General features: G+C 55.4%; 1 protein-coding gene across 1 annotated transcript in view; it reads left to right on the top strand.

Moving 5' to 3' along the window:
- Nucleotides 1–9,434, top strand: part of LOC105298061 (chymosin-like) — a 19,285-nt gene that overhangs the window by 7,982 nt on the left and 1,869 nt on the right. The window contains exons 3-9 of the mRNA XM_011369072.1: nt 2–57; nt 2,198–2,348; nt 3,290–3,407; nt 4,233–4,351; nt 6,356–6,555; nt 7,940–8,053; nt 8,820–8,964. Of these exons, the coding sequence (XP_011367374.1) occupies nt 2–57; nt 2,198–2,348; nt 3,290–3,407; nt 4,233–4,351; nt 6,356–6,555; nt 7,940–8,053; nt 8,820–8,964 (903 nt within the window). The remainder of the gene's footprint in view (nt 1; nt 58–2,197; nt 2,349–3,289; nt 3,408–4,232; nt 4,352–6,355; nt 6,556–7,939; nt 8,054–8,819; nt 8,965–9,434) is intronic.

The raw sequence follows: 9,434 nt of genomic DNA, 5'->3' as shown, positions 1-9,434 counted from the left end.
GCGTCTCGTGGTGCTACTTGCAGTCCTCACTCTGACCCAGGGCAGTGGCATCACTAGGTGGGTGTCAAGCTCCAGGGCATGGGAAGGGCATCTTGAGCATCCCTCTGGGCTGGCCTCTCCCTGGTCTTCCAGCCTTCGGTTCCCCTGGGAAGTCTTTGGAGTAAATGCAGCAGGTCCCCAAAATAATCATTCCCTGTCAGCCCCGTCGCACGTGGGGACCTTTTTCTCTAAGTGTGCCCCTACACTTCAAGGTGTGGGGCAGCCTGGGAGATTGAGGGCCTGGCTTCTGGAGTCAAACTGCCCACCTGATGTCACTGAGCACAGAGGGTCTCAGCCCCAGTTTGATCCCCAGCTCCAACTTGAACCTGACCCACTGTGCCCAGTTTCTTCATCCGTGGTCTAATTAGGATGACAGAAGCATCTGTCTCTTAGGGTTATGAGGAGCAGATGAGCTAATAGTCATAAGACGCTTTTAACAACGCCTGGCACCTCGCAAGAGCTATGTATGCATTTGTCAAACAAAATGAAGTTCTCTGTGGTACCAAGTCCTTTGTGGGTGGTGTTCCCAGGTTCTCTTCCCAAAATAACGACTGATGTTTATTGAGGTGCTTGCTACCAGGTGCCAGACACTTAACTAGATTTTACCTCACTAGTCCTCACTAGTCCTCATGGACTAGGTGAATATTATTTGCATTTTACCACTGAGGATGCTGGTTCAGGGAGGGTCAGAGCTGCCCAAGGCCACGTGGTTCATAAGGCGGGAGTTGGGATTTGGTCCCAAGTGGACTTGCGTGTTGACATGATATCACACTACTTCTGGTTTCCAGGCTTGAGCTTGTTTTGAGGGAAGTTTCTTGGGACCTTGTGCTGGGAGAAGACAGCTCAGCGGAGTCACGGTTACCGCTGTGGGAGTCGCCAGGCATGTAGCAGGGAGAGGCTGAGTTGATTGGGAACCAGAGCTGAGCAGGCAAGAAGCATTGGGGACCTGGACATAGGGACACAGGAAAGAGCAGCTGTGGGCTTGGTCCCAGGGGCTCAGCCCAGCTTCCTTCCCTTAAGGCTTAAGTCCTTTTCTATCATCAGAGACCAAGGCTGAGAAATGTCTCGAGAGCTTTCATTTGTAAGTCTGGTCCTGGCTGAGGTCACACACGAGGGCTCAGGGCGAGAGGCATCTAAGGACAGACCATAATTCACACACAAAGCTGTTCCATATGGGGTCGTGAATAACACACGAAACGTCATTTTCTGTATGCGTCTTAAAACCGTTGCCATTTTATTATCCTCAAAGCACTTGCACGTCTGTAGTCTTCAGTTATCCTCAAGTCAGCCCAACGCGGGAGAACCATGTGACTCTTGGAGCTGGAAGGGCCACTGGGAATCAGGAAGCTCCATTCCTTCAGCCTCCGGGAGAGGAGACCAAGGGCCAGAGAAGCGAAACCACTCGGTCAAAGGCAGGGCCAGGAGAGTGGCTGGAAAGGAAAGAGTTAATCTGTTTTGCAGAGGAGGGAGCTGAAGCTCAGAGGTCTCCAGGAGCCGCTCAAGGTGTCACAGACCAGCTCCTGCCGTGTCCCCTCTCCATTCCGTTCCTGTTGATCTGCTTCCGTCACCCAACACCCGAACTCTATCGGGAGCTCCCTGGGGACCACGGTCTCCGCTGAAAGCCTCTGAAGAATTTCCCCCACCGTAGGCTACCAAGAGAGCCAAGAAAAGGGGTTACAAAGGGCGGGAGCGCTGGCCTAGTATTTACTAGTGTGGGGGACAAAGTTTTTCAATCCGGACAGTGTGCTCAGGAGGGTAGAGACCCAACCCTATTCACTACTGTGTCCCCTGTGCCTCATACGGTGTCTGGCACATCGTAGGTGAACGGTAAGACTTTGGAAACTGAATGATAACGTGCTCAGTGTCTCTCAAACCTCAGAGTTGCAAAACTCATTAGTGGGTTATAAAATGTATCTACTGAGTCTCCACCAGCATTAAAAAAAAGAGAGAGAGAAAGAAGTAGAAAATATCAGAGTGCACTACGCTGAGTCAGGGTAGGCACTGACATGTGAACTCATATAAAATATATTTTTTACTTTGTGTTATGATACAAATAGCGGGGGAGTGGTCTGCAGAGCTCAGAGCATCCGGGGGCTCCTCAGAGGCTGGGCGGCCTGTGGGATGTTAACCCTCCTTGCTAACCTTTCCTTCTCCTCAGGGTCCCTCTGCACAAAGGCAAGTCGCTGAGAAAGGCCCTGAAGGAGCGTGGGCTCCTGGAGGACTTTCTGAGGACGTACCGCTATGCCATCAGCAAGGAGAACTCCGGAGTCGGCAAGGTGGCCCGCGAGCCCCTGGTGAACTACCTGGACGTGAGTGGCTCTGCCAGTCTTCTAGTTATGATTCTCACACAGGGTATGGGGGATGCCCCTGCCCCACCTCCATCGCCACCTTTGGCCCCCCTTTCAGGGGTCACCTAGCCCAGAGGGGTGCGGAGGCTGCCTCCCCACCCTACGCTCCCGCCTTCAAGGCTCTCAGCGTCTGGCTAGAAGGGTCTGAGCTCAGACAACCTTCTCCTTCCCGTAGACAACATCCCTGGGGTGGGGGTGTGTGGGGGGGATGTCATCTGCTCCCAGATCCAACCTCACACCTTCCTGCCTTGCCTTTCCTGGCCCAGGCAGCCCATGTCCCATTCTGGGCTCGGCAGGGATGGGGCAGCTGGTGGCCTTTCTGCAGCTGCCCCGGACACGGCAGGAAAGCCCCTGTGCCTGCTTTCTTCCTGGAGCCTGACTCTCATCTGTCCCTCTTGGCAATAAACACCCACCTTTTCTCTCTGCGTCCTTGTTTCCTCATCGAGGTCATCTTCACCACCCTCCACCCACCCCAGCCCGAGATCTAACACACGGGAGAGCTGGCGAGGAGTGTGGCAGGCACAGCTGGGTTGAGACTTGAGGCCTGTACCTAACTGGTGCCCCCCTCTCTGTCCCTGCCCCTGGCAGGTGGCCCAGTCTCACTTTTTGATCTAAAGTCAAGGCAGGGCTTACTTTTTGGTTTAAAGTCTGCTTTGGGGGCAGATCCCGGCAGTCAGTGGTCGTAGGGCCGGTGGGAGGGGCAGACCAGGTGTGGCTGGAGGGGGGAGGTGGACACCCAGCGTGAGGGCTGGAGAACCCTCCCCTGTTCCTTCCCCTTTGACCTCCCGGGTCTCTGGGCAGAAAGCACAGGGTCGACAAACCTGAGCAGGCTCTGTGCCTGGAATCAACCCTCACCTGCCCACTGCCCTCCATGCCCTTGACCCTGTGCCCTCTGTCCTCAGTGTCAGTACTTTGGGAAGATCAGCATCGGGACCCCACCCCAGGACTTCACCGTGGTGTTTGACACTGGTTCCTCGGACCTCTGGGTACCCTCTGTCTACTGCAAGAGTGACGCCTGCAGTGAGTGACCTCCCTTCCCCTGCTGCCCTCCGGGGTCGGACTCTGGGCCAGCTTGTCGGCAGCGGTCAGGGTGGCCAGGGGGAAACCGAGGTGGCGGCAGAGCTTGTCCCCTGTCTTTGCTCAGTCCTTCCAAGTGGCCGCGGACCGGGAAGGTGTACAAATCCTGGGTCTCATGTATGGAACGCAAGCTGAAAGTGAGGGAAGCTTGGTTTTTTGTTTTGTCTCTGGAAGGAGCCAGGGCGAGCTGCTTGCTCTCCTGGGTTCTCAGTTTTCCTTTCTATAAAATGGGGCCACAGCACATTAGGGGGTGCTGGGTGGGTAAAAGAGAGAAGACCTATTACTAATGATGAGAAAACATTATATATGTTATAATTTCTGGGATGGTCGGTGCTCTTTTCATCCCCATTTACCAGATGAAGAAACCAAGTTCAGAGAAAAAAAGAAACTGGTCTAAGGTTACAAAGCAGATAAAAGTGAAGTGTTTCAGGAAACCACGAAAATGGCTTTTTCTTCCTCCTTCCCTCCCTCCCTCCTTCCTTCCTTCCTTCCTTCCTTCCTTCCTTCCTTCCTTCCTTCCTTCCTTCTCTCTCTCTCTCTCTCTCTCTCTCTCTTTGGAAACTCACTGGTGGGTTGAGCAGCAAAGAATCATTTTCTTTATTAAGTTCTGTGGGCTTAAGAGAGAACTGGCTGCTTATTTGCAGTAGAGGAAATGGTTAGCGTTTGGACTATATCTTTATAAGAGCGAGTGAGGGTTTCAGTCCTGGCTGGCACGTCGAGTGGCGAGAATATCTGATGGGCCCCACTAACTCTGGGTCTGTGTTCCAGAAAACCACCGCCGCTTCAACTCGTCCAGGTCCTCCACCTTCCAGAACCTGGGCCAGGCCCTGTCCATCCAGTATGGCACAGGCAGCATGGAGGGATTTCTGGGCTCCGACACCGTCACCGTGAGTGGGGCTTTGGGCCAGCCGGCGCTCACCTTTCCCTCCCCGTCAGCTCAGCTGCCTTCTTACCCAGACGCGGAGGCTTTGGGGGGCTGAACCTCCCTCCTCCGCTGCTGTCCACATTGGTCCTCAGAGGCTTTTCCGGGTCCAGTGTTCATCTCCCCAATCCATTTTGTCATCCATCCTTGCCATGGTTGGTTGAGAATTCTGAGCCAGTGTCGTATGTGTGACCTCATCTTAAATCCACTTCCTCCAACAGCCGGCTGAGGAAGGTATTATTATCCCCACTATTCAGACGAGGAAACCGAGGCTCAGATGAGTTGATAACCTGCCTGAGTCACAGAGTCGGTGACTGTGAGAGCTGAGTGCCAGACCCATGTCCCCGACCCTCTGAACACTGCTCTTGGCTGGAGCTCACTCTTCATAGGTCCCAGAGCACCACCTTCTTTCAAGGCAAAGAGCACCTATGCCCGCTGGACACAGGTCCCCTTTCTCTCGCCTCTTTTTGGCCCCTGAAGTCCCTAATACAGCACGAAGTAAGTGCCCAGTGCAGGCTAGCTTCTTTCTTTCCTTCCCCATCCACCATCCAAGATGATAAATGGAGCAGCATCCCTTGGCATTTATCACCTTGATCTTCTTTGAGTTCTTCCTTGGGTCTGGCTGACGTCCTTTTTGGCTTTGAGCTGAAAAAGACACAGCCTTTCTCTGTTGACAGCCCCCTCTTCAGCCTCTTCCCTTGGCTGAGCACGTGCCCACCCAACTCAGGTGTCCCCAAGAGTCAGTACCAGACAGCCACCGGCTGAGGTGGCCCAGCAGACAGGCCTCTGGAAGGCTATGTCCCCTGCCCAGGTACTACCTGGGGCCATTTGCTTTCTTTTCTGGTCTTTTGGGTTCAGGAAAAGAGCTTGCATCTTCGCTGGGAAGCTGACCCTTGCTTGTTGGCCCAGGTTGTGGTGCTTCCGGCTGCATTCACTCACCCTCCATGGGGAGGGGGCAGGGAGAGAGAGCCTCAGGGACCAGGTCCCCCTCAGCCGTCTCACGTGAAAGTGAGAGCGAGTTGGGGCATCCGAGGGAGAGAAATATCAGGGGAGGTGGAGAGGAGTTAAGGGGCCAGAGGAGTGAGAGGAGGTGTAAGAAGCAGGACCAGAGCACAGGGAACTCTAGGACAAAGGCTTCATCCTCAGTGCCATCAGGAGCCTCTGGAGGGGTGACATGACTTGCTATCCATTTTCAAAGATCACTTTGGCTACCCTTGTGGAGGATGGGTCACTGGGACAGAGTGGAAGCAGGGGGGCCCATGGGACACTGTGGTGGCTCAGAGTCGGCTGTCCAGGCAAGTGGGCAACTTAATAGACTATCTGGGAGTTAGCACTTCCTTCTCAGAATGCCAATAAATATTCAACGGCCAAACACTTAGTAAGTGCTGGATAAATGTTCAGCATTGGTGTTATTTAGCCTAAGCAGTACCTTGAGATGCAGGTGCTATTATTCCATTAAACAGATGAGGAGATCTAGGCTCCAAGAGGTACTTGTCTCGGGTGACACGGTCAGTTCAGCCGGTCTTTTATATGCAAAATGCATGTGTGGTCTTCTGGTCCATCCACAGCTGTTCCCCGGGAGATGCCCCAGGTGCAGCCCCTGGGAGGGCTACAGGCCAGCAGAGGGCCTCGGGGCACCCCTCATCCCACCGCCTTCTTTGGGCTCGTCCCCCAGCTTCTGCACCAAGAACACGCTGTCTGCATCCTCCGCCATGTCCTCCCGCTCCTTCCTCCCCACCCACTGCGCCATTTCTCTCAGAACCGTGGCCCAGAGCAGGGAAGGGTGGCCCAGAGCAGGGAAGGGTGGCCCAGAGCAGGGAAGGGTGGCCCAGAGCAGGGAAAGGTGGCCCAGAGCAGGGAAGGGTGGCCTCTTTTGTTAGCTCCGCTAACTGCGGGCTGGCGGGGGGAGGGGGGCCTGGCTGCCGCCAGCGAAGGGCTCCCGGTGGAGGTCACTCTGCTTCTCTTTCAGGTCTCCAACATTGTGGACTCCCGCCAGACTGTGGGCCTGAGCACCCAGGAGCCTGGCGACGTCTTCACCTACTTCGAGTTCGACGGGATCCTGGGCCTGGCCTACCCATCTCTGGCCGCCAAGGACTCGGTGCCTGTGTTTGACAACATGATGAAGCATCACTTGGTGGCCCAGGACCTGTTCTCTGTGTACATGAGCAGGTAGGAGCTGCAGCCAGCCTGGGCCAGATCTCCACAGCCTGGCAAGGACTGTCAGCTGGAGCATGTCCTCCTGTCGGGGACACTGCAGCTCACGGTGGTCACCAGCGGCCAGGCAAACCCTCTCCTTGTTTCTAGGCAGGGTCCCCCACGTAGTCACCGATGCAGCCAGAGTTTACTGGGCTGAAATCTGACTTTCAGTTCTGGCATTTAAAAAGAAAAAAAGAAGCCCGGCCCCATCTCTGCCCAGGGGCTCTTAACTCTTTTACAAGGCAGCAGGCCTCGGTGACCATTTGTCGATGTCATTGAGATTCACAGACTTTTAGAGCAGGGAGCAGAGGAGTCTTACCTTCTCCTTTCACATGTGGGAAACTGAGGCCTGTAGGGACGACCACCCGGGGAGCTGGTGGCCGAGCCACGCCTGGAGTCCAGGGCGGCTGACTTCATCCACATGCCCCAGCTTTCTCCACCTGCCGTGGTGATGGTGCAGCTCAGCTGGACATAGGGGTGGGGGGCAGGACAGGGAGAAGGGGACCATACCTGGGAGAAGCGGTTGGGTGGCTGAGGTCAGAGGAACCCAGGCAAGAGATAAATTGGTTCATTCATTCATTCATTCATTCATTCACTCGGTAGATGTTTGTGGGCTCCTTCCAAGCGCAGGGACTCTGCCAGAAGATGAGGACAGACAGATCAGCAAACAAGAAAAGCTGAGAGTTAACTTTTTAGCAGGGTCCACAGATCACACACGGTCACATGCACAATGATGAATCTGTGGGGAAAAGGCTCACTGACTGCAGGGGAGACCCACACACATCAGAGGCTGAGCAGTCGTCTAACCGAGGCGTGTGTGTGCAGGTGGCAGGGGAAGTGTCGCTGAGGCACGAGTGGGAGCTTTCCAGGGGAGACAGAGGGGCAGAGCATTTTAGGCAATGGGCACAGCATGCGCTAGAGCAGGGAGGCGGCTGGGCCCTTGATGAAGTCCAGGAACCGGGACAGCAGAGTGGGAAGCAGGTAATACTAGTGTGCCAATCGGTGTTCCCTGGCCATGAGACAGGACGCAGAGGAGTTTGGGCTGAGGTGCTAGTTTAATTCAAAGTGTGTGGGATCTCGTTGAGGATACTCTCTTCTGCTCGTGGGCAAAGGGCTGGGGGCAGAACGTTTTGGGTGGGTGGTGGGAGGCAGGGGCACAGGGCGACAGCCGGGAACACCTGAGGATGGCCTGAGCAGAGCCTGGCAGCCATGCAGCCTGCAAGGTGGGCTGCTTCCTGACCTCCCCTCACACAGCTCCCGATGCTGCCTCAGATTGGGGGAGGGGTCTGCAGAGCTCAGAGGAAAAGGATGCTGCAGCCGGGTGTTGGAGCCACAAGGAGCCTGTCCTTGGTTTCAGGAATGACCAGGGGAGCATGCTGACGCTGGGGGCCATCGACTCATCCTACTACAGAGGCTCACTGCACTGGGTGCCCGTGACCGTGCGGGAGTACTGGCAGTTCACTGTGGACAGGTGAGTGATGGGCAGCTGTGAACCCGGCCAGAGGCCGACTTTAGGTGTGGGGATGTTGAGGGCCAGGGTGGCAGCCCAGGAGGCTCTGAGAAGGACTGCAGCACAGTAGCTCCAAAGACCATCACATCAGAGTCTGAATTAGACACTTGCGAGGCCAATGACCTTTGACAGTGAGAATGTCGAACCTTCACCTAGTCTTTGCTAACATGGCGAGCTGTGCCGACGGAGCACCTGCTTCCTGCTGGGTGTCGTACCGAGTGGTAACATGACTGTCTCGTTCAGTCCTCACTAAAGCCTCATGAGGTAGGCGCCATTATCATCCTCATTTTATCCTTTACTAATATCGAGTTTGAACCTCACTCCCATCCCGGGGGAAATCAAGGAAGGCGTTGTTAACGTGCCCATTTTGTGGGTGAGAAGCCTGAGGGCAGGAAGGTTGAGTTAACTTGCCCGGATGTGCAGCAAGTAAATGGTGGGGAGAAAACTTGAAGAAACCAGATCTTCAGGTGACTGGTGCAGTACACAACCCACCCCAAATGCACAAGACTTTGCTGTTTTATGGCAGTTTCTGTCCCATAGAAGGTGGGGTGGCCTCGATTTAGCCACTGAGTTGGGGGAAAATGGTTTTCTGTCTTTCCTCTGAGCTCAGAAAGTTATGGGGACTTAAAAGGGGCCTGAGGGTCCTGGCAGGGGATGATCCGCAGGGCCCCGGGGAGGAAAGGCCAGATGCCAGAATGCCACAAGGCCATCCTGTCTCCCTCTGCAGCGTCACCGTTGACGGTGTGGTGGTGGCCTGTGACGGTGGCTGTCAGGCCATCCTGGACACAGGCACTTCCATGCTGGTTGGGCCCAGCAGTGACATCCTCAACATCCAGCAGGCCATCGGTGCCACAGAGGACCAGTATGGCCTGGTGAGTCCAGGCCCTTACGCCCCTGCCCCTGCCCCTCCTTTGCACATGGAAGAAATGGCAAAGGGAATCGGTAAGGAAGCCTGTTTACCCCACAGAAGTTAAGATTTTTTGGATTTCTGGGGAGGCCTTCACAGTGGCCTTCCGGCTGTGACTCACCGCTGTTCCCAGGTCTCACCCAGTGGCCACAGCCTGACGTCTCGTCCCCAGGAGGGTTGCACGTCCCTGACCGTTGAGCTTTGCTGTGCCCCCTTGTTCCTCCTCCACCCACTGGTCTCCCCTCTTCCTCTCTGAGAGCTAAGTGCTCTCAGTATTCTCGGGAGCCTGGCTGGGCCTGGAGGGGAAACTCTGGGGCAAACCTCTCTTCGTCCCAAGCTGGGGCCTGTCCCTGGGTTGGCTGACAGCTGGTCCTTATCAATGTGACTCTTTTGAGGACCACGTCTTGGGAGTCCCAGCCCGAGAGCCTCCCCAAG

This window comes from Pteropus vampyrus, unplaced genomic scaffold (assembly GCF_000151845.1).
Source record: "Pteropus vampyrus isolate Shadow unplaced genomic scaffold, Pvam_2.0 Scaffold6, whole genome shotgun sequence".
NCBI lineage: Eukaryota > Metazoa > Chordata > Mammalia > Chiroptera > Pteropodidae > Pteropus > Pteropus vampyrus.
This window is presented reverse-complemented; position numbering and strand designations above follow the sequence as displayed.